At 35.4% G+C, this 24,459-nt stretch overlaps 4 protein-coding genes and 2 long non-coding RNA genes across 6 annotated transcripts; 5 read left to right on the top strand and 1 right to left on the bottom strand.

Moving 5' to 3' along the window:
- Positions 1 to 2,274: 2,274 nt before the first annotated feature.
- On the top strand, positions 2,275 to 4,906 carry LOC108860674 (receptor-like cytosolic serine/threonine-protein kinase RBK2). The gene is made up of 8 exons (XM_018634535.2): positions 2,275 to 2,463; positions 2,573 to 2,685; positions 2,864 to 3,256; positions 3,347 to 3,598; positions 3,820 to 4,057; positions 4,145 to 4,280; positions 4,391 to 4,540; positions 4,736 to 4,906. The coding sequence occupies exons 1-8, from the start codon at positions 2,411 to 2,413 to the stop codon at positions 4,904 to 4,906; spliced, it is 1,506 nt and encodes a 501-aa protein (XP_018490037.2). The 5' UTR covers positions 2,275 to 2,410.
- Positions 4,907 to 5,773: 867 nt separating this feature from the next.
- LOC108863048 (uncharacterized) lies at positions 5,774 to 7,725 on the top strand. Its single transcript, XM_018637347.2, has one exon. It carries the CDS (start codon positions 5,907 to 5,909, stop codon positions 7,578 to 7,580), a length of 1,674 nt encoding a protein of 557 aa, XP_018492849.2. The 5' UTR covers positions 5,774 to 5,906; the 3' UTR covers positions 7,581 to 7,725.
- A 917-nt stretch (positions 7,726 to 8,642) lies between these two features.
- Positions 8,643 to 10,604, bottom strand: LOC108863049 (gibberellin receptor GID1A). Its single transcript, XM_018637348.2, has 2 exons — positions 10,380 to 10,604; positions 8,643 to 10,059 (listed from the first exon to the last, which is right to left on the bottom strand). Exons 1-2 carry the CDS (start codon positions 10,416 to 10,418, stop codon positions 9,040 to 9,042), a joined length of 1,059 nt encoding a protein of 352 aa, XP_018492850.1. The 5' UTR covers positions 10,419 to 10,604; the 3' UTR covers positions 8,643 to 9,039.
- A 4,880-nt stretch (positions 10,605 to 15,484) lies between these two features.
- On the top strand, positions 15,485 to 16,374 carry LOC130512469 (uncharacterized). Its single transcript, XR_008946003.1, has 2 exons — positions 15,485 to 15,966; positions 16,038 to 16,374. It is a non-coding gene; the product is annotated as an uncharacterized LOC130512469 (long non-coding RNA).
- Positions 16,375 to 18,073: 1,699 nt separating this feature from the next.
- On the top strand, positions 18,074 to 20,142 carry LOC108856739 (uncharacterized). Its single transcript, XM_018630611.2, has 2 exons — positions 18,074 to 18,276; positions 18,365 to 20,142. The coding sequence occupies exons 1-2, from the start codon at positions 18,191 to 18,193 to the stop codon at positions 19,911 to 19,913; spliced, it is 1,635 nt and encodes a 544-aa protein (XP_018486113.2). The 5' UTR covers positions 18,074 to 18,190; the 3' UTR covers positions 19,914 to 20,142.
- Positions 20,143 to 21,792: 1,650 nt separating this feature from the next.
- Positions 21,793 to 23,601, top strand: LOC108856740 (uncharacterized). Its single transcript, XR_008946345.1, has 3 exons — positions 21,793 to 22,076; positions 22,770 to 23,126; positions 23,217 to 23,601. It is a non-coding gene; the product is annotated as an uncharacterized LOC108856740 (long non-coding RNA).
- The last annotated feature ends 858 nt before the right edge of the window (positions 23,602 to 24,459 follow it).

Below are 24,459 nucleotides of genomic sequence, written 5' to 3'. Positions count from 1 at the left end.
ATTAAGTGAATAGTTATGCTAGTAAATACTAAATACAAAGGTATAATATAAATATCAAATTTGTTTTTAGATTGTGAATGTAAATGTTTATATTTTTTTATGCGATTCTTTTTTATAATATCAATCTAAATTCTATGTCGAAATTTCAAATAATTACTTTTTAAAAATAGATAACCTGGATAAACATATAAGCTAAGTATCTTGTTCGAAACTCTACAAGAATGTAAACTAGGAATTAACCTTTTTTAACTAGGAATTAACTTAGGGGGTTATTCAAACAAGAATTTGTATGGAATTCGGTGATTTTAAAAGTTGATGGATTTTTAAAAGTTAAGTAAACTTAACAAATATTTTATGTGGATTTCCATTGATTCTTATTGATATTCAAAGATTTGCTTACATTTTATATTTCCAAAAAAATATCCTTCTAACGTAATTTATAAAAGTTTTATAGAACATTCCCAAAATTTTATAATGTAACGAACACTAGTAGCAATGATCCAATATCCACTCTGGAAAAGACAAAAGGAGATGATGAATGTTTCGGAAAAGATAAATGAGTGTTGGGTAGTTCTATGAATGTATTAAAGCCTGCCTAAGCTATTCAGATGATGTTTTAAATGTCATTTTCTTCTCCTGCTGGTGAAAAAACAATTCCACTGTCTATGTCAACGATAAAGCTGTACCTCGAAGAATGAATTGGTAGAAAGAAGGATCGTCGGCCATGAATGACATGTTTCCACTTACGCTGTTCTTTGAAAATGATGAAATTCAAGCATTGCTTCTTGTTATGGTGTAAAAACATCATCTTTTTTTTTTTGCATGGGTCACGTTCTACTTGTTACAGAGTTGAAATCAAAGGGTAAATGTTCATATTATCTAATCTATTAAAACTGAAGTACAAATTTAGATTATCCCTTAGTTTTCTAATATATTTACACTCATATGCCACTGATGCAATAACTAAAGCTATATTTATGGATTTTTGGAATTTGTATTGATTATAATTTAAATTAACCAACAAAATTTCCTAAAACTACTCCACAAATTTCCTTTGGTGAATGTTATTTACATTAATTACAATAATACTTCCTAACAATAATACTAAACGACATTTATGATTGTTTAGAGAGATCATGTTCATTTATTATAGTTAAAAAGGAATATCCACTAAAAAAAATTTCTGCGGTAAGAGTTTTTTTTTGGAACATTTATGCGACAAGAATATTTAGTAATTATTTTGATTTCTTTAAAAAGCTAAATAGTTTTTTACCATATGTTTTGGTATATGCTTTTATTTTATCTTATAATTAAACATCTTTCACTATATATATGGGTCAATTTTTTTCCTCTACTATGATCACAGTTAAACATTAAAGTTTAGTGTATATGTGGGTCAAAATTTTCATTTGCTATATACGGGTCACAAATTAATTTGTTATATATACGAGAATAAGTTAAACTCATTTAATATGATTTTTTGTTATAGATTACAAAATATTTATTAAGTACAAACAGACTTAGCAAATAAATTTGTCAATTTTATTATGAACTAACATTAGGTAAATAGTTTTATTAACAAAAAACAATCCCGCGCTTTTAAGCGCGGGTCAGAATCTAGTTATTACTTATTTGTGTAATGCTACAGAATCAAAAGTATTTTTTATGTATATGGATTTTGAAAATCTTATGGGTATCCATCATATTTTAAAAGTTGAGTCTCATGAGTAAAAAAATAAAGAATTTATATACCAATAACAATAGAGTTTGATGGAATTACAAAATCATTAAAATGTAAACTTTTGAATAACAATGGATTTTGAAAGGACTTTAAAAATCTTCAAATCAATAACAATGGAGTTTACAAAGATTTTCTAAATCCATAAATCAATAATGATGGATTTTCAAAATTTCATAACTCTTGTAGAATCTATCTACCAATAACCCCCCTTAGTAAAGTTCAAATATAGACTTACTTACGTCTAATTTTAAAACTAAATCTTTAAGAGGTTTCTTAATATAAACCCCTTAACTGAAAAGAATCTACACTTTTGTCCTAAAAAGACTAAATTAGGATATGACTTTGGATAAAGAGACGACTTCTCCGGATTCTTTCAATAAATGAAGCTTAAGAGAAGTATCCTTTCAATTCAAATAGAGAAAATCAAAAGCAATCCCATTTATAGGATTAGAGTCTAATTAATAGTTTAGCAAGAAAACTAATACTAATATATTCACTGGTCAACGAAAAAAACAATTAAATTAGCAATCAAATTCAAAACACAAAGACAAAACCTTTTCTTTCGGGTGTCTCGAGACAAGCACTAAGTTCAAATTTCTTATTTCTTTTAATGATCCTCTGTCTTTTAATCTCCTAGGGTTCTAAGACAAAACGTTAAAAGTGATTTTAATGGTGGTAGACAAAAGCAGTGAAGCTTCTCCCTTGTGCTGTGCTCTTCCAATGTAACTGCTTACTCATTCCTGTGGTTTTGTTTTTCTTTCTCGTTCTTAATTAAGTCATGTTGTTGACATGACATGGATGCCTGAAGCTTCTTTCCTAATACTCTTTCAGGTACAGCCCAAAATATTCAAGCTATGCCACTGAAGAAGATTCAAACGACTTGAATCATACTACAAAACACAAACGAACCAATGCTTTGCTGACTAATTCTGCTTCAGCTCATGGTAACATCGTGTTCTTCTACTACTATGCTTCCTTTGTTCTCTGTTTCCTCTGTTATATCGTGTCCTTGTGGTTTTATCTTTAAAAAATTTTATACACCAATAATTGCTTGTACACCACGAAACCTAGTTTCTGTTGCATAGATTTCACGTTTGTCTTGTCTCTCTTTTAACCTCTCAGATCTGAGATGTGTAGAGAAGCAAGACTCTAACTCACCGAGAGGAGCCCTAGAAGCCTGCTTAACCCGATGCTCAATCTCTTCCACCTCGTCTTCCTTAGACGATCCTCCTCCAAACCGAGAAGCTATCGAAAACGCAGACGCAGAAGCAGTTAGCAAGAACCACAAAGCACATTATAACTGGAGAAAGTTCTTCAAACATTGGAAACGCAAATCCATGAAACGCCTCTCTTCCTTCCCTCCATTAGGCGGTGCCCCAGTGATCTCTAGACGCAGTAAAAACGCAGATCAACGCATAGACGTTCTGAACGTTCACGATATCTACGACTTCCAATCATCTCTGCACAGCTTCTCAATCTCTGACCTAGACATCGCTACTGATAACTTCAGCCCCGGTAACGATTTTTTAAACTTTCCTTACAATCAAATTTAGGGTTTTGTTTGGTTTCTGATGCGATTAAGAGACGCTACTAAACGTTTTGCAGAAAACATAATCGGGAGAGGCGGTTACGCAGAGGTTTACCAAGGGATTCTACCAGAAGGGAAACTAATCGCTGTGAAACGTCTCACCAAAGGCACACCGGACGAGCAAACAGCAGAGTTTTTGTCCGAAATAGGGATCATAGCTCATCTTGACCATCCAAACACTGCCAAGTTCATTGGTTGTTGCATCGACGGTGGAATGCATCTTGTTTTCTGGCTGTCTCCTCTTGGAAGCCTAGGCTCTCTCCTCCATGGTTTATATGCATATCCTAAAATCTCCTAGACCATATCTGTAAACATGATATATAATATTTAAGGGACCATAAATATCTTAGGATAATTTTAACTAAAAAGTCGAGTATAGAAACCATGTGACATATATAAATTTGCGGGATAAGACGATGTTTCATTCAGTCGTGCTTAGACCCGGCCATGAACATATAGTTGTTCTAAATACTCTGTTTAATCTTTGCAGGACCATCAAAAGATAAGTTAACTTGGGACAGACGTTACAAGGTAGCGTTAGGAACAGCAGATGGACTAATGTATCTTCATGAGGGCTGTCAAAGACGTATCATCCATCGAGACATCAAAGCTGATAACATTCTCCTCACCGAGGATTTTCAACCGCAGATTTGCGATTTTGGATTAGCCAAATGGCTTCCTAAGCAATTAACGCACCACAACGTATCCAAATTCGAAGGAACATTTGGGTAACGGTTTGTATATTACTAATGTTATAGGAATGTTTTTAAAGGATTTTTTAAGAGCATGGTATGGTATGATAATGTTTTAATTAGGTACTTTGCGCCTGAATATTTCATGCACGGAATTGTCGATGAGAAGACCGATGTTTTCGCGTTTGGAGTTCTTCTATTGGAGCTTATAACTGGCCATCCTGCTCTTGATGAGTCTCAGCAAAGCCTTGTGTTATGGGTGAGTATGCAACCGGTTTGAAATTTGAGGCTAAACCTAACCGGTTCGTAGTCAATTGGACGTTCCTTATACATGTTACAAGTAATGTGTCATTTTATTTATGGCCACAGGCCAAGCCGTTACTAGATAAGAAAGACATAGAGCAATTGGTGGATCCGTCTCTTGGAGATGAGTATAACATAGAAGAGCTTCGCCGGTTAACTTCCACAGCTTCTTTATGCATCGAGCAGTCTTCTCTTCTACGACCCCGGATGAGCCAGGTACAAAAATATAACTCATCTGGTTTGGTTTTGGTCCATACATGTAGTGTGTTATTCAGTTTGAGCTCTATATCTTTTTCCGATTCTTAAGTTTATTTATACGTTACAGTAAATCTAGTTGTTCTTTGTGTAATTATATAGCGGTTTAGTTCGGAATTGACGTCGGTTATTTTATATTTCAATGTACGTATTCAGGTTGTGGAACTATTATTAGGCCAAGAAGATGTTGATATGTCTCTAAGAGAAGCCAAGAGAACGATGTTGCAACGAACGTATTCTGAAGGATTGTTAGATAGTATAGAATATAACTCAACTAAGTACTTGGGAGATCTTGATCACATTCGAGAGGTTGCTTTAGCTTCTTGAAATTAAAACAAAAACAATATTATGTTAAATAACTATTCGATTACTTTTTCTTTTGGAGAATGTAAATATGAAATTCAAGTTTAAAAATAGTAACCTGTTTCACACATTTTAGGTTTAATTTTATACTATTAAAATATTTTATATAATAAATATTATGAAAATTGTCACAATTCTATATATATTTATGAAAATTTATGTATGACATGTCTGTTTATATTACATTATTTATACCGTATAAAAAATTTATGTTAACCGTTTTATTTGCATAATTTTCAGCTTTTATGATTCTGTTTTGAATAAATCTACATTATAAATTGTATTTTCTAGGATTCAAAATATTAATGAAAATGTAATCAAATTACTTGATTAATATTTTGATTTTATATTAAAAATAACATAACAATTCTATATATTTTATGAAAATTCATGTATGACATGTTTGTTTATATTTACACTATTTATACTGCATAGAAAATCTATGTTAAATGGTTTTATTTACATAATTTCAGTTTTTTTATGATTTTATTTTGAATAAATCTACATTATAATTTGCATTTTCTAGGATTCAAAACATTAACGGAAATGTAATCAAATTCTACTTGACTAAAGAAATTTTCACCACAATTTCGGTAAAGTGAAAAACAATTGAACCGGGTAAGAAATACTATGATTAAACCGAAAAGACTGATAACACTGACTGGTAGACTAAACTTAAAATCACGTGACACCACCCACTTGCATTTTGATTTACGAAAATACCCTCGTAACTGACAGAAAAGATGGATAAGATATCCCACCCTTCAATTCTGGGACCTCAACTTTCGAATTTTCAAATTTACCCCCCCCCTCCCCTCAAAAACGAAGTCAGTCTTGTCTCTTTATCTTCACAATCTCCCTCTATATCTGCAACACTCTGCATAAAAACGATAAAATACATCGAAATCCGCAAAAACACAAAACCTAATCCTCCGCCGCCGCCACTTCGAGAAACCTCAAAACAATGGCCAAGAAGAAAGCAACGCGTAACAGTAACGCTACCGTCAACGTCAACGTTAACGTTAACGATAATACTCCACAGAACCACGACGAGAAAGCTACGAAACTTAGCCGGCAGTCTTCCATGGAAGAAGACCACTCGGAGGAGAAGGTGGGGCACCTGAAGTCTCTCAACGCGATGCTCCTCAAACAGACGGTGGAGAAGCGGCAGCAGATCGACTCGCTGGAGACGGAGCTGGCTCGCGGCGGATCGGAGAGAGGAGAGCTGCGGAGGGAGCTGGATCAGGTCGGCGACGAGAATCTGGGGCTGAGGATGGAGCTGGGGATTGTTATGGATTTCGTCGGGTGTCGGTTTAGGGAGATTGGGGTTGGAGTGAGGGAGAGGGATGACGAGATTAGGGCTTTGAAAGGGGAAAGGGATATGGAGCGTGGGGAGGTGAGGAGGTTGGAGGAGAGTGTGGCTGTGATGGCGGAGAAAGAAGCGAGTTTGGAGATGGTGATTGAGGGGTTGAAAGGTGAGAAGGAGAAGAGGAGGATGGGAGAAGAGATAGTAAACAAGGCTAGGGAAGAGATTGATGAGTTGAAGAGAGAAATGAAAGTGCTTTTGGGTGTTAAGAATGAGATGGAGATTGTAAAGAGTGATCAGAGAGGGGAGATTGATGAGTTGGAGAGAAAGTTAGGGAGGTTGAATGATACTGTGGAGAGTTTGAGGAAGGAAGAGAAGGTTTTGAGGGATATGGTTGTTGGGTTGGAGAAGGATCTTGATGAGTCTATTGAGAAAGAGAGGGGAATGATGGTGAAGATTGATGCAATAGGGAAAGAGAAGATGGTTAAAGAATCTGAGCTTGAGAGGTTGATGGTGGAGAAGAGTTCAGTTGAGAAACAGGTGGAGATAGTCAATGAGCAGTGCTCGGATAAGGAGAAGTTGATTGACAAGTTGTCTCGGGAGCTTGAGGAGCGTGTCTTTAGTGGGGAGGCAAAGCGTGTTGAGTTGAATAGAAAGGTTGATGAGCTAGAGCGTGCCGTTGCTGCGCTGCAAAAGGAACGTACCGAGACCAATGAGAAGCTTAGCTGCAAAGTTAGAGAGATAAGGGATGCGCTTGAGCAGGTTGAGCTCGAGAGAGAGAGAGCTGATAAGGCACTTGATGAGGAGAAGAGACATGGAGAGGATCTCAAGGCGGACGTTTCGAAATCAGAGAAGATGATTGAGACAACTCTAGAAGAGCTTGAGAAAGTTAAGACTGAACGGGAGAGCTTATCTACAGCGAGGGATGATTTGGAGAAACAATCCAAATCATTGAGAAGCGAAAAGGCTATCCTCGAAAAGGAGCTTCTAGAGCGCACAAAGGCTATCGATGCTCTGAAAAAGGAAGTAGAGTCCGCTGGAATGGATGCAGAACGCAGCTTGGTGATGATGCTAAAGAGTGCCGCATCCGCAGTGTCACAATCGGATAGCAAGCAAGAAACTGCTACAGCATCATATGCCTCGGAGCTAGAATCAATAGGGAAAGCGTTCAAAAACAAAGAGAACATAATCGAGGAGATGAAGAAAGAAGCCGAGTCAATGAAGCAATCAACAGAAGAGGCAAACAAGAAGAAGAGCTTCTGGACAGTTGTTTCCTCTGTAACAACCATTTTTGCTGCTGCATCCTTTGCCTATGCCTCTAGGACTCGTTAAAAGCACACCTCAACACACCCCTTTGGTTATAGCATCTCACTAAGAGCTGTCTACGTTTTGCCTTTCAAATAATGTTTGTTGTTTAGGACTCAGCAGCAAGACAACGACTCTAATATGATATTTAATATAATAATCTTTCTCCTGAGATCAGTATGTGTGTATCTAATTGATTTTCTTAGTCCGTGTCTGCACTTGTTGATCAGGCATTTGACTTTCAGGTCTCACAAGCTGTCTTAAACATATGTCATCTGTTTGTGTTTGGTGTGAAAGCCACATCTTTTCACTGGAAAGAGTTTACAGACTCTTGGTCATTTCCATTTCTTCTTCATTGTACCATTTCTCGGTTGTTCATTACTCGTATCAGTGTCCTGATTGGCCAGGGACATATCCCGATACTGATGTGGATTGCTTGATCCTATTAGTAGTGTTTCTGGCTGGTTCTGTGCAGGTTCATGAGGCTTTTCAAGGCAATGTGTAGCGTTCAAGATCAAACCCGACTTTGACGTCAAAGGTGACAGTGCAGTGGGGTCTCGACAGCTCTCAGGTATGCTGTTTCTCGCCCCTTATCTCCTTTGGGGTCTGGTGCTTCAACGACAAAGAAGAATACAGACTTGGCAAGATCACCAATTACCAGCTACTTCGGGCGACGTCTTGGGGACTCCGGCATCCAAGGCAACAAGGTAAAACCCACCTCCCCGGGGTTAACGTCAATAGAAGAGAACGGTGATAGGTAATCTAGTGATTATTAAGCATTCTAGCAGAACGCGCCGGATAGGTGGTGATGCGAAACTAGAGTTGTAAACATATTGATCTAGATCGTTTTGTTCGAGTCCGGTTTGTATTCGACTTTGACCCCCTTTCGGGATTGATAAATATATATATATATTAAAAAAAAAAAAAAAAAAAAAAAAAAAAAAAAATTCCTCACATGTCTAAACGAAAACCCTTTTTAAGCCCTTTTGGCTTTAGAACGACAGAATATTAAATATCAATCTAGTCTTTGTTCTGTCGTTGTGATAAATGTTAAATCAGTGAGAAAGATCCAAAATACTCTCATGGTAATGCAAGTTCAATCTTTATATTTTACATACATTATTAGAGAGTACAATGAAAAAGAGGAGCAAAAATACAACACAGGATATCTCTTAAGTCTTAATACCTACATTACATTCTTGAAGTATACCTATCACTCCAATGCTGAAGAATCAGCTATTAGTTATAAGTAAAGACTAACAACTACACGCCAAACATTATAAAGAACCAAAAGGATATTACTACTACTACTACTACTTTGTTCCTTTCCAAGTCTCTGAACGCACTTCGCTGTTCTTCTACTCGCTTTAAGCTTTAACAGTCACAGCGTTTAAAACACCACACAAACTAACCGAGAGAATCCACAGGCAATACATTCACCTGTTTGTTAGTCCAAAGAGTTCTTGGCCTCGGCTAAAAAACAACCTCAACTTTCCGCGTTTACAAACGCAGCAATCTCATCCATAACACTATGGAAGTAACTATTATTCGGCAACAGGTAGAAACCAATAGTAGCCTTCTCCAAATGCACAAGCTTAACCTCTTGACCTGCTTTCTCCAGCCCTTCCGCGTAAGCTAGCTGCCAATCTTGAATCAAATCCAACCCCGCAACAACCACGAGACTCTTCGGAAACCTCAGCCCTCGCAAGCACCTCGCTCTGGAGCTAAACGGGTTACAAGCAGGATGCTCTCTATCTTCCCCTTCAGGCAAAAACGCCTTCCAGTACCAATCACGGTCCCTCACCGTCACAAAGTACTTCCCATCCAAACGCTTCTCAGACTCGGTCCTCTCCTTCCCACCGAACATAGGGTTAAGCAGAACGTTCCCCAATACGTCTATCCCCGCTTCACCCGCCCTTAAAGCCACGTTGTGCACTATGTTCCCTCCAGAGCTATCTCCCGCCAAGAAGATACGAACCTTCGAGTCTTTCTTGGACTTGAGCCAAGTCCTCGAGTTGACCCAGTTAAGAGCCGTCCAGCCATCATCGTAAGCACAAGGGTAAGGGTTCTCAGGCGCACGGCGATAATTCACAGAGACAACAACACAGTTTTTACACGCACCAACGAGCCTGCGGCAGAGAGTGTCGTAGATCTTGCTGTTGGCGGACGAATGAGCGAAGCTACCTCCGTGGAAGAACAATACAACGGGGACAACCTCTCCATCAACAGGCTTCTCGAGGTCTAACACACTAGTAGGAGGAGGTCTTCTTCCCTCCTCTTGGTCTGGTGCGTAAGCTGGTCTGTAGACTCTGCTTAGTAGACCGATGCTTCGGTCCATCACCACGTCGAACGAGAACACACCGTCTTCAGGGTTGGCGTTTGCGGTGACTTTACGGTCTAGATACTCGGCCAAGTGTCGGTTGAATGTACCGTCTGATCGACGCAGGAGGTTGTAGGATAGTTTGAAGGTGGAGATTAAAACCCATGTATTGAGAGGAACCACTGTCTGCATTAGAAAAAAAAAACATAATTAAGACTCCAATCAGAAAACATCAACAGATAATTAAACTACACACAATCTTGAGACTATCAAACAAAACGACATCGTTTCATCAACTTAACAGAGTTAGAGTCCTAAAGCTTTTGAATTTCTTTATTTTATTTAAACACACATAAAAAGTAATCTAAATAAAGCTCGGACACAAAGAGCAGAGCAGTAAGAAAGAACATCAAGAACCTAACCGGAAATAGAAAAGAGACCCCATGCCAAAATCGAGGATTGTTTTCACTCAATTTAGAAACTTTTTTTTTAAAACAAACTTATACCTTGCTATCAATTAGATTAACTTCGTCGCTCGCAGCCATTAGAGCAGAGAAACTCGTTTTCGTTCAAAAACACCACAGAGACGCGAGTTGAGATTGAGATCGAAAGGACGAGACTTTTCAAGTCGAGAAGCGAAAATTCGTGCCTTGGTTTGTGAAAGTTAAAAACTTCAGATCAAATGGGTTTAGTTTAGTAGCTTAAAGGAACTGGCGTAAAGAAAAAAAGCTTGAAAGGAAAAGATTTATACTGCGCCAAGAGGTGGAAGATAAGGAAAAAAACTCTGCGTATTTTAGCATGGATACAGTCACGTGGTGTAACGTGCGCGTTTAAGTCGGACGCGTCCATGTAGAGTAGGGAGAGAGAGTAGTGTGTGAGGAGGAATGAGGACTGTTTGGTGGGCCTCGAAGATATTATAGAAAAATATAGCCTTGGGCCCTATTAGCTTTATTTCTTTTCGAAGTCTTTAATTTGGATTTCTTTTTCCTAAAATTGATATATTATTTTTTCAAGTGTCACAAACACAAAAGAGAGAACATTTCTAAAATTGATATTTCTTTCAAGTGTCACAGACACAAAACTAAAGAGTGAGAATATTTCTAGAAAAATCTGTGAAAAGGAGAATTTGATATATAAAAATTGTAGTATATTTTCATTCATGTCATCATATATAGCATCAATACTATAGCATCAACAGAACAAAAATATGTTCCATAACATCTTGTGCTTATTATATTATTCGTTTTGGAAAATAGAATAAAAAAAATGTTACATAACATCTTCATTAATGATTAGTTAATTAAGACAGCTGGGTATACTGGCAAATCATGTAATTAATATATGAGAAATTAGTAAAAATGCACCTAAACCAACTCCTAATATACAATCTACCCTTAATCTCATAAACCTTTTTCATTGGACGATTTTACCCTTCTGCCACGCGTCAGCCTACGTCTAGTAGCCTTGCAGGCTACTCTTTTAGGGCTGCAGTGCTCTGTCGTGTGTCAGATTCATTATTATATCTGTTGGATAATGTTCATTCTCTTTTAATTCTCTTTTGTCTTTTCTCTTTATTTTTCATCTTCTTTCTTTATTTTCCTCCATCTTCTTTCCTTTTCTTTCTTTCATCTCTCATTACTTACTAACTAGATTGATGGTTTCAAATATTTGACTACTTCTGATTATCAACTTTTTCATCTATTTTACTAACTTCGGTCAGTTATATTTGATTATCTCGATAACGTAACTTGTTACATGTTAATAAGTAGTATTCAACGTTAACATAATGCGTAACAAGTAACACAGTCTGTTAACTCGCTAACAAAATTTGTAACAACCTTAATAGTCAAATTCATAGTTGGTTATCTGACACATAGTTTGATACCAAAAGAATTCATAACTGTTTAACATGATGTTATAAAAATCTTCATGTTAACTGATACATGATTTGTTTAACTGATATTTGGTTTATTAGCTCACAAACAGATTTGATACATGTCTGTGAACTAATAAGTTACATGATAAGTTGGTTGTTATCCGTTAACCGATTCGTTACTTGGTATATGTATTTAGCTGATACATTATATGATACCAAATAACTGATAATTGGTTTGTACGATATTACAAGAGACTTGATGTTCATTGATACATAGTTTGTGTAGATGATAAATAATTGAATAAATAACTTGTGAGCTTGTACATTTTTTATATTTAGTTTTATTAGCTGACAAATGAATTGATACATGGTCTTGATTAATAAGTTGTTATCTGATATATTATTTGTTACCTGATACAAATTTTGTATGATAAATGATTTCTTACATGTTTTGGTATCTGAACATAGTTTGATACTGAAGAATTTATAAATGTTTTATCTGACACATAGTTTGATACCGAAGCATTCATAACTATCATATTTGTTATCTGATACAATTATTATATGATAAATGATTTCTTACATGTTTTAGTATCTGACACATAGTTTGATACCGAATTCATAACTGTTTAATATGATGTTACAAAAGTCTTTACGTTAACTGGTACATGATTTGTTTAGCTGATACTTGGTTTATTAGCTCACAAACGGATTGATACATGTCTGTGAATTAATAAGTTAAATGATAAGTTAGTTGTTATCCGTTAGCGGATTTATTACTTGGTACATATATTGTTAGCTGATACATTATATATGATATCAAATAATTGATAATTGGTTTGTATGATATTACAAGAGACTTGATGTTCATTGATACATAATTTGTGTAGATGATAAATGATTGAATAAATAACTCGTGAGCTTGTAGATTTTTTATATTTAATTTGTTAACTGACAAATGGATTGATACATGGTGTTGATTAATAAGTTGTTATCAGATACATTATTTGTTAACCGTTAATATATATATTTGATATATAACACAATATATTAGCTGTTATAGAATATTTTATCGATAACGTAATCTCGATTTGATCTTCGCTGTTTTATCCAACAGTTCATCGTCTGTCCCGCCGTCCATCTCTGCAGTCTGACACACGTCTTCTCTGCGGTCTGACACACACCTTTTCTGCAGTCTGACCTGTATTCAATAAATGAGGGACATTTTCGTCCGCACAGTACCAAAATGTTATTTCTTTTTGAGTTATGTATAATCATGGGCATTTCTCTAATATGGGCCTGACTTAGGGATATTTTGCCAATTCTCCCTTAATATATTCATGGAATTAACCTTTTTATATGGATTTGTATTATGCCATTGTTGATTGTTGATAGCTCTAACCAAATAACGACAAAAGGAAAATTAGCAAAATAATTCTTGCCGACTAACCAGCCACTTAGCTTCGTATTATGTATGTCTACCAACTGCCGAAAACCATACGACTATTTTTAAGAACTCCCATCTTCTGGATTTACAGAGAAAATTACAATGCCTAATCATAGATTATATAAATATGGATACTTTGCTAAGTGAGCAACTGAAAGAGTTGTATACGAAACTAATCAATAATCTATAAACTGTCCGTACCCTCTCCTTAGTAATCATGCATACTTATTAGTATGTTAGTCAGCACCAAAATGAACGAACCAACGAACACTACAAGAAAACAAGTCTATTGTAAGGGAAATTTGCGAGTAAAATTTTTCATTGCAAATTTGCGACAGGTTTGCAACGGAATTACAAGAGAAAATAAATTCCTCGCAAATTTCTCGCAAATTTGCAAGAAAAAACAAGTCCTCGCAAATTTGCAAGCGATTTGCGAGGGAAGTGACAGAGTCCTCGCAAATCCCTCGCTCATTTGCGATGATTAGTTTTCCCTTGCAAATTTCCGAGAGATTTGCGAGGGTTTTATTTTCTCTTATAATTCTGTTGCAAAACTGTCGCAAATTTGCGAGGAATTTGCAAGAATTTATGTGATATTTATAAATTTTATCACATTTCTCTCATAAAATCAAATAAAGTTAATAAATAAAATATTAAACTTAAATATTTAGTATTTAACAAGTATACCGACAAATATTTTTGGAAAATTATAATATCAGTCAACTAATATTCACAGGATTAATATTTTCTGATACTTTAACTAATATCACGAAGTACTAAACATCAAAACTATATAATTTATACAATAAATACACATCAAATAAATTTCTAAAAAAATGAAACAAATTTTCACTTTAATTATTATTTTCAAAAAAAGATTAAAAGATAAATATTAGTCTACAATAAATATAACAAAACCACAAACGAAACCCTAAAATCAATGACTTATGAATTTGCAAGGAATTTGCAAGGGATCCCTCGCAATTCTCTTGCAAATTTGCAAGCGAATCCAAACAGTCGCAAATTTACAAGGAAATTGCAATGGATCCGTCACAAATCCCTTGCAAATTTGCGAGGAAAACAGAATCCCTCGCAAATTTGCAAGGGATTTGCGAGGGCCACTTGCAATTTCTTTGCAAATCCATTGTTTCAAACATTTAGAAAGGTTTGGGGTTTCATCAATGATTTTGGTGTATTTAAACATTGGCTATTTCTCACATTTCCTCTTATATGAATGATGGTAAGATTGTTTATCTAAGATTTTTATAGCTTCATGTATCTTATACTCTAGTTAACATATATGCATGTTAACATCAAACCCTTATAACTTATATAATTCATATACGTCAACTAAATTTCCAGAAAATGTAAAACATATTAATTATTAATTATTTATTTTGAACCGAATCACAAAATACATATAGTCTACCGAAAACGTAACAAAACCCTAAATGAAACTCTAAAATACACTATTTATGAATTTGCAATGATTTTGCAAGTGGCTCCTCGCAATTCCCTTGCAAATTTGCAAGAGAATTGTGAGGGATCCATTGCATTTCCCTTGCAAAATTATTTTTCTCAATTCAAACATTAAATAAAATCTAATTTTTATAACATAATACTGTATATATATATATATATAATATCTTAAACTACAATACAAAATTTAAAATTTTACATTATACATTTCAAAAACAAAAATCACTAATCTAAATTCAAACACTATATCTCAAACCCTAAAATCTACATATAAACTCTATACCCCAAATCATTTATCTAAACAAAAAACAAGTATTTTCAAATTTAAACAACAAATCTTAAACTTAACTTTAAAATTTAATCTTTTAGAATTTAGTTCCAAAACTTAAATTTATACCTCAAACACTATATTACAAACCATACACTTATAACCTAAACCTTATACCCCAAATCATAAAATCCAAACACCAAATTTAACATTTTCAAATTTAATCACCAAAAATTAACATAAACTAATAATCTAAAATATTAAAAAAATATTCCTAAATTTAAACTCTAAACTTCAAACCTAATACTCCAAATTAACCTTACATAAAAAACAACCTTATATCATAATACACTAATTAAATAAATTTATAAATGATATTAAATCAAGTTATGTTATCCCTAACCCAAACCTAAACCATAAATATAAATTTAGAACTTTTCAAGTTTATATTCTCAAATTAATTTTAAAATATTTTTAAACTAAATAAAGAGAATACATATTAGTTTATCCAAAACTTAATAAAACCCCAAATGAAATTCTAAAATACAGAGAATTATATATAGATATAGATTTGCAACGGATTTGCAATGGAATCCTGAAAAAAGAAAACTCTCGCAATTTCATTGCAAATTTGCGAGAGATTTGCAACGGAAACTAGGTCAATATATAAACACATTAACCTAATCTTCTTCTTCAGTTCTGCCGTCAAAGTAAAAAAAAACATATTTTTTTTTCTTTTCTCTCCTCCCTTGCCCTCCTCCTTGCCTCCATATCTCCTTTCGCCAGAGCTCCTGACGACGCGCCGGAACCCTCACCGCCAGCTCTCCTCTCTCTCTCTCACTGCCGGATCTATTTATCTCACGGCCACAGAGCTCGTGCGACGCTCGCTACACTACCACCACCAAGGTCCAACCTCTATCTTACTATCTCTCTGTCCCTCTGTTTCTCTGTTTCTCTGTTTTGAACTGATTTAGTTTAAGGGTTGGAGGAGGCAAGGCAAGACGAGGCCGGAACCACACCACCACGGTTTAACCTCTCTCTCTTTCTCCATCTCTCTGTGTTTACATCTGATTTTTTTTTCGTTTTGGTAAATGTAGGTGAAGGATGGAGAAGAAGCCTGATGGTTAAGGTGACAAGGCCAGCCATTGTCGCCGTGGGCGTGGTTGTGCGGCAGTCGCAGTGGTGGTGCGGTGGAGGCGGCTGACTATCTTCTAGGGTTAAGAGTTTTTTTTTACAATTAGGGTTGGTTAGGCTTAATTAGGTTTGTTTAGATTTAGTTTTAGGTTTAGTTAAACCGGTTAAATTAACTAAACCAGTGTATTATTTCTTTTTTTTTTTAGGATTTTTAATATATCCATTCATGTATTTAAATATGTATTTGTATGCATATGTACGTACTGGTTTCAATATATATATTTTATATATTTATTTGTATTTTGATTTTGTTTTTTTTAATATATTTTTTTTTAATATTTGTAAAGCAATTTGCAATAGAATTATTTTCTTGCGAATCTCTCGCTAATTTGCAACGAAATGAAGTTCGTTGCAAATTTGCAACGAAATGAGGTCCGTCGCAAATTTGCAAGGAACTATTTTCCCTCGCAAATTTGCAACGGAATTACGAGCGTTTTTAATTTGCGAGTAAGGATTTGCGAGGAATGTGTTTTCCTCGCAATTCTCTTGCAAATGACGATTTGCAACAGAATTGCGATGATTTTTTCCCTTGCAACAGACATGTTTTCTTGTAGTGGAAGCTGACATATGCTCTCTCTAACGTATTTAGTTTGATTCTTTCTTTCGTCGCTTATCTATATTCCAAATATGTATCTCTATGTAAGCTTCAAAGGTCGCCGCCTTTTGACGTGCAAACATCAGCAGATAGAGAGCAGATAACTTCTTCAAGCAAATAGAAAACACTTGGTTTACATTACAATTTCTTAAGATATATAATGTATTGTACGTGACAATGTAAAAAGAAAGGGAAATAGTTAGAGTCTAACTAAGTTCCGAATTAGATATAGGTAACAAAAAGCTAGGAAGTGACATGTGGCTTGTAAAATACTAATGGTTTATAGCAAAACCATGACTGTTTTTTGGAAGCATTAGAGTTTGGCGGTCAATATCTTATGGACAACAGCTTGTTTCCTACTTTTATATTTATCATTCTCTCAATTTTATAACATTTTTAAAATGTTATTTTCTTTATTGTGTTTGTCGTATTATTAGGGTTTCAATTTCACCATCTCACCTGTCCCTTTCTTCTTTATTATTCTTTGTCACTTCCTCTAGCCTTTTATCTCTCTTTTTCATCGTTCTTCCCCCTCAAATTTGTTTTATTCATTTATCACTACATCCTATTTAATAATTAACTTTTGTTTTTATAGATGAAGTACACAACAAAAGTAGATGGATCATGGATGCGGCACTTATTAATTACGACGACTATCTATGTATCACTATCATTATTCACTCATGGGCCTCGTCTTTGTATTCTCTCGGATGTCCTAGTGCATATAGGCCTATAGTTTGCTTATGCGGTTCTTGTTAAGCAACATGTTGAACACGGTATACATAGACTAATCCCCAAGATCAAATAACTAGTCCTCAACAATAAGAGTCACATCTTGAAACTAATTATCATATGAACACAATCCCGCGAGAATCAATTAGACAGAATTGATCCAGTATAATTCCTAGTATAAACTATGTAGTTATACCCTTTTACTTAATACTCTTACCGAAACATTTATAAATAGTTTATCTAGACCAAAACTTAGATCATAACAGAAAAGAGTGTTAACAACTTTTACATTATGAAGTTTCTGTATTAGTAATAACTATTGGGCCATCGAGAAAAAGATAGTGCTCATTGGGCGGGCCTACTAGTTCTTTCAGTAAAAGTCTATGGGGGGGGCTTATTCATCTCGTACTTAGCCTTTTAAGCGTTTTAGATGGTCCAAAATCCTCTTGGTCAAACTGCCAGTGCCAAAGACGAGCTGATGTAAGTTAATCCTACGGCTTAAAATAATTTAATCTAACGGCTGTAAACAAATGATTCCGAAAATATGTAAGCCAGCTTTTCTGCTTTTCCCTCCTATTTGGGTAAATCATCATCAATACACCCCTTACTCTGTTTTCAAAAGTTTTTAGCCTAACGAGAGAGAGAGAGATTTGCTTGTTTTCTTCATCCTCTTAGAGACAAGTTCTTAAAAATCCAATCTTTCAGCTGTAGAAAGGAGGACAAACAGTAATGGAAGTAGATTCTTCCCGAGGAGTCACGCCGGAGCAGGATCCGGCACCGGCGACGGAGCGAAATGAACATCAGAGTAGTGAAAGGTATAACCTTTTTTCATGGGTTTTGTTCAATTTCTCGCTCTGCTTTGTTTCTGATGTAGTCGTTTCTTTTGAACTGTGGCTTAATTAGGATTCGTGGCTCTGATTTGATGGTAACGGAGAGTGGGCGGTCGGGGATACATCAAGTCTTAGATCAGATTGAGCTAATAGCTTCACCGGTTCTTCAGTTTACAGAGAAGTGGAGAGAGATCCACGAGGAGTATGCTAGCTTGCAAAGTCTGCTTAAGAAACGAGCCATGGAACTAGATCTGAAGCAAAAGGAGGTTGATGAGAGGGAGAGGAAGGTTGATTTGCTTGAAAAGTCTATGGCTTTGAGATTAGAGGAGAAAGAAAAGGAGAATGAAGTGAAGCAGTTTCTGGTATCATCACTTCTCACGAGATTGGACTGTGACGCAGCGAACGTGCTTGAAGAGAAGGGAAAAGAGATTGAGCGGCTTTCAAAGCGTAACGATGACAGGTCACGTGAGTTAGACAAGGCTGTGAAAGAGTTTGACTTGAAGCTTAAGCAGCTTGAAGCTAGGGAGAAGGATATTATGTTACATGATGAAGCAATCAAAGAGAAGGTGAATGAACTGGAGAAGAAAGAGGAGATCTTTGAAACTGAAAAGAAAGCAAAAGCTGAGGAGATGGAACTGAAGAGACAAGAGATGTTGGCTGAAATGGAGAAGAAAGAGAAGATCTTTGAAGTGGAACTGAAGGCAAAAACTGAAGAGATGAATGTTAAGGAGAAGCAACTTGAAGGAAGGGAGAAAAAGCTTGAGTTGAAGCAGAGAGAGCTAGAACAAGTCATGGACAAGCTTAAAGAGAAAGAGAAGGAAACAGCCACGGCTTGTTTAGCTTCAGCTTCTGCATCTTCTCAACAACAAAGAGACAAAGCGTTTGAAGAAGAGACTGAAGAGGAACCTGAGGAAATGAAGATTGATGATTCAGAGTTTCATGACTTCAAGAAGACAATGAGCTCTTTCGTGGTTGACAAAATATGGGCTCTTTATGATTCTCAAGACGAGATGCCAAGGTTGTACGCTAAGATCAAGAGAGTTAACAAGTCCCAGTTGAGTCTTAAACTGACATGGCTTGATCCTAAAGAGGACGAATCAGTTCCGGTTGCTTGTGGGAGGTTCAGATATGGTAGAACAGAAACGGTGAGCTACTTGGCGTTTTCTCATGAGGTAAAACCAATCATACTTGGCAGGAACATCTCTGTGAACCCAAAAGAAGGTGAAACATGGGCTGTTTTCAGAGATTGGAGCAATAATCCAATACAGCAGCACAAGCCTCCTTATAGATACGACTTGGTGGAAGTGGTGGGAGTCTTCAAGGATAATCAAGGCATTGGAGTGACGTACCTAGGGAAGGTGGAAGGGTTTGTATCCGTCTTCAAGCACGCTGTGCAGCATGGAGTTTTTAAAGAGGTGATCACACCAAAGAAAATGCAGAGATTCTCTCACAGGGTTCCATCTGTTAGACTGAGTGGAGAAGAGAGAGAGGGAGTTCCTGCTGGTTCTTTTGAGCTCGACCCTGCTGCCGTCCCGAGGTACATACTCCTTGGGGAGAAGGAACCTGATGTAGTTCAAGTTGGCTCTGCAGAAGATGATGTCCCTCCAATTATCGTAGATTGAAAGTTTGTGTGTTGAGGAGTCTGATGTTTAAGTTCTTGCAAGTAGAAGTAGCTATGATTGTCAGGAAGTTGGCTTTTGTTGCAGGAGAGATCCTTTTGAGTCTGGTGTTAGCTAATTGTAATAAGTTTTTGGCAAAACTCTGCGTCAAAGTAGTGGCAAACAAACAAGTAGAAACAACTCTTAAAGGTATGAAAATAGTATGCTTTTGGTTACAGATAAATGAATCTAGAATCATCTCTTATATCATTAGGCTAATTAAATGAACAGTAAATGCATCTCTCTGACCATAAACGTTAAAGAAGTAGTAATCTATTACACTACTAAAAGGAGGATATGGAGCTCCCTTAGAGTGTCCACGTCGGATGATAAATTCAAACCAATGAGGATGCTTTGTTTTGCCACGTCATTTAATTACTGAGTTGAGTTGAGATACATTTAAACTGGGCCAAATTTTATATGTATATGAGTCGACTATATCAAGCCCATCACTTGGCCGAACGTGACGATATGGATTCACGAATTTCCAGTCTCCACTTCATCTCCATCGTTTTTAGATTGAAAATTATGCCATCTCTGAAAATCACCTTTAAATTGGAATTAAGGCAACCCACTCTTTCACATTAATAACTTTAGTTACTCTTTTCAAGTTACATCGTTAGAGATGTTAGCTTTCTGACTCCCGTTGTTTTTCTTTTTTTTTGATATAAATTTCTATGCTGAATCTCATCTACTACCTTTTCAAAATCCTTTTCTCTTCCTCTCAAATTTAATCTACTCAATCGTCCACAAGCAGACACCTTTAAGGTTTCCATTTCGATTAAAGCACAAACTGAAAGTTTTCACCTGAGAGAGAATGCAAAACTCGGTGAACCCATATGATATGAAGAGGTGCGTTTGGGATCTAGATCTTGCCATATGTTTATATGGTGGTGAAATCTCTTCGGTTGTTGATTGTAAAATCTCTTTTTTTGTACCCAGATGATATGAAGAGCACATCCAATTATTTTCTCCGAACGAATCATGTAATCATTGCTCTTGCTATGTGCTCTGTATTTTAATTTTAAACCCTGTACTCCTGTAATGTCATCGCTGCGAGTCGTGTATCAAACTTTAATTTGGTTTCATCAGTTCATTTACTAAATATGTATTCATTTGCCAAATTCTACATTTTTAATTACTATGATGAGATGAGTAGCAAATAGAATGAGTTAATGATGAAAATATTGGCGGATGTAATTCATCTTCTCTATTTCTACCACTATCACGTAAACCTATAATTAAATATCTGTAGACAAGATGGTGATGATATCTTCATAATTCAATCCTATTTCAGGTGCTACCCAGAACTCAGTCCAAGTGGCTCAGGTAGATTATTTTTCCTTGTTCTTTGGTTTTCTTTTGAGATGTATGAAAAAATGCTAAATCAAGGGTGTTTTTTACTTGATATCCTGCAGTGAGTGCTTCGAATTCCAGGGGCTACCAGTTACATGGGCTACAATGGAAAGGACAAATATGAGAGGCCATGAAGATGCATGCTACAGCAGATGGAATCAATGTAAGTCTTGCATCCTGATATTTTTTTATTTTCATGTTTACTGGTTAAGTCCATGTACTGATAGTGCTCCTTTTGTAACTGGTTAAGTATAAAATAGTTTTCAACATGACTTCACGTCTCCGTACTTCTCCCGTGCATCAAATTCTAATCAATGGTTAGTGTCCCAAGAATTCTAAAGAAAATTTCTCTCACAAGAAAGTCTATGCAGTGATTCCGCGTTTTGTCTCAACTAACTATTCATTGAATTGTTTTTGGGTTTTGAAGGTGTTGAAAGTATGGGACATGGTTATTCAAGTTCTGTACAAATTTTAAGCACAAGGGTATGTCTCAGTTTTTTTTGCCTCCAACATCCTCAGATCTATTAATCCGATTCAGTTCCAAAATCACATATTAATCCAGTCACTAGAGTTATTATGACAAAAGTTCATTCAAATTGCAAACCAGCATTAAAAAAAATACCAAGGTCTTTTAGAAAAGGCCGGGATTCTTACTATATAACGCATATAACACACTGTTCTTTTCTGAAGCATGGTGGTGTCGTCAGACTGTTGTCACAAGGGTTTTGCACTTTTTGTAGGCACATGATGTCTCTTGGAAAGCTTTATTCTGTGAGTATTTGTTAATCTTCTTTTATTCTTTTAAGCTGCACAATACTCTTTTATGGTTTTTGAAAAAGTGCTTAGGAAAATAATTCTTAGTCACTGTCGATGCTGCTGTCACTTATATTTTGTTAGAGTATTCCAAATACTGTGTCGTAGCATACTTTGAAAAGTGAAAACATAGTAATGTAAAGATATAATTTAGTGGAACTGTGGAAGTTAATTCTTTCGAAAATCCATTGAAATATTTTGAGATGACTACATATTACTCATGGGAACACTGAACAATATAGTTTTTTCACATATGTGCACTGCTGCGAATAGCTAAAAAGTGATATAGAAAATTGTGTTTCCCTTCCTTCTTGCATTTGTATACATTGATCATATGGCTAGAACAGATCACTAACTTGAATTTATGTGACTCTTGAGTCTTGACTCAAATGTAAACGAGAGAGTATAGAAGTTTGAAACCACCTTCTCTGCTATTGCATTGATGAAAAACTGAATGTATTAAAAATTACTTACTGGATCGAACCATTCTCTGTTGTTTAGAGTTCATGCATGGTCCCTGAGACTTTTTATTAAATGGTATTACCAGAATCAATCAATCTGTTTGGATCATAGCGATCTTCGAACGCATAATGTAAATTATTTTTTTCCACGCACAGAATTACTAACCCGCTTTACATCAATAATATTCAGGGCAGAGATCGATATACTGTTCAGTTCAGACACATGCATTTGGTTCCTTTAATCAGGTACTGCAGTGAGAACATCAAGATGATCGTGGTGTACGTGTATATGGAAAAGGGAACGCTTAAGAACCATATGTATGACTTGGATAGCCCAAGGTGAGCTGCAGACATAAGCTGGGGATATGCGTTGGTGCAGCTTGAGGGGTTCACTATCTCCATACAGGTTCCACAAGAGCCATCATACACCGCGATGTGAAGTCTGCTAACATTCTCTTGGATGAGAATTTCATGGCTTGGAGAACTTGGATTGTCTAAGATGGGTCCGTAGCTTGGCCAGACATGTGAGTACGATGGTGAAATGAAGGTTTGGTTATCTTGATCTAGAGTACTTGACCAGACAACAACTGACTGGAAAAATCTGATGTTTACTCTCTTTTGTTCTGTGATTCTTAAGGTACTATATGCGGGGGATACCAGTCACTGATCCATAAATTTCAAAAGAGAAAGTGAATTAATCAAATGTGCCACAAAGTTGGTGAAGAAAGCGAAGATAGAAGAGATGATAGACCATTTTCTTGATGGGAAAGTAAAGCTTGAAGAGATTAAGAAGTACTGTGAGTTAACAGAGAAATGTTTGGTCCAAAACAGGATTGAGAGGCCAACAATGGAAAGTTATTGTGGAACCTAGAGTTTATGCTTCAGGTCCAAGTGAAAGAAGATAAAACAGAAATAGTGAATGCTTATCCAAAGTCTAGCATTGTGGGCTCAACGGTGATTTTGTTGTGGATGGAATAGGATATATTAAACTATTAAATCATAAACTGTAAAATATTACATTTCAAAAAAACTTAATAGTTGATGACAAACTGAAACTATGAATATTAAAATATAAAAATTACAACATTATTAAAATATTAAAATTATTAGAATATTAAAATTTTGATGATAAATATTAAAATATTACAAATTACAAAATTATAAGATAAATATTAAAATTATAAAATTATGAAACAAAAAATAAGATAATATTAAAATTATAAAATTATGAAACAAAAAGTAAGAAAAATATTAAACTCCAATTCTTAAATTATAAACAATAAAATCTAAACACTAAAACCTTCAATCAATATTAAACGTTAAGTCATATAATACTTGACAAATGGTTTATTCTCTAAGGAGAAAACTTGACAAGTGACATATCAATTTATACTATGTGTTTAAACTTAATGATTTTGGTTGGGCTTTCAGATACATTCTAGACCAAGTGTTGAAATAGGTTTTTTCATCTCTTCGCCTTTAGACATTCAAACATCAGCAGATTCCAAAAATCCTAAACGACGATCGTCTCAACTTTGCATTCAGAATGATGCTCTATGTTCATGTTTCTTGCCTTTTTAAATACCGCAATAAGTATGTATAAAAATTGGTTAATAATATAAAAATGAAAACTAAAATTTTAATCTGATTTGATGCAAAATAAACAATAAATAAAGAATACATGTTATCTAACTAAAATATTTTTTTTTATAAATTTATACACTACATAAATTATATATCAAAGTACCTAAATGATTTAGAAAAACCGGCGCGTAGCGCCGGCAAAACCCCTAGTCTGATAAAGAGTACTTCACAGTTATTGCAGACGTTCTCTCCACAGATTAAAGTACTAATAATCCGATATAGAGACATCTTTGCAC

The sequence above is a fragment of the Raphanus sativus genome, chromosome 5, assembly GCF_000801105.2.
Source record: "Raphanus sativus cultivar WK10039 chromosome 5, ASM80110v3, whole genome shotgun sequence".
Lineage (NCBI taxonomy): Eukaryota > Viridiplantae > Streptophyta > Magnoliopsida > Brassicales > Brassicaceae > Raphanus > Raphanus sativus.
This window is presented reverse-complemented; position numbering and strand designations above follow the sequence as displayed.

Bases quoted from the DNA above. Each gene is read 5' to 3' on its own strand.
- LOC108860674 (XM_018634535.2), top strand. From the start codon at position 2,411: ATGGTGGTAGACAAAAGCAGTGAAGCTTCTCCCTTGTGCTGTGCTCTT. The intron at 3,257-3,346 runs GTAACGATTTTT...AACGTTTTGCAG, and splicing joins TACTGATAACTTCAGCCCCG to AAAACATAATCGGGAGAGGC. The intron at 4,281-4,390 runs GTGAGTATGCAA...TTATGGCCACAG, and splicing joins AGCAAAGCCTTGTGTTATGG to GCCAAGCCGTTACTAGATAA.
- LOC108863048 (XM_018637347.2), top strand. From the start codon at position 5,907: ATGGCCAAGAAGAAAGCAACGCGTAACAGTAACGCTACCGTCAACGTC.
- LOC108863049 (XM_018637348.2), bottom strand. From the start codon at position 10,418: ATGGCTGCGAGCGACGAAGTTAATCTAATTGATAGCAAG. The intron at 10,060-10,379 runs GTATAAGTTTGT...TTTCTAATGCAG, and splicing joins TTAATCTAATTGATAGCAAG to ACAGTGGTTCCTCTCAATAC.
- LOC108856739 (XM_018630611.2), top strand. From the start codon at position 18,191: ATGGAAGTAGATTCTTCCCGAGGAGTCACGCCGGAGCAGGATCCGGCA. The intron at 18,277-18,364 runs GTATAACCTTTT...TGGCTTAATTAG, and splicing joins GAACATCAGAGTAGTGAAAG to GATTCGTGGCTCTGATTTGA.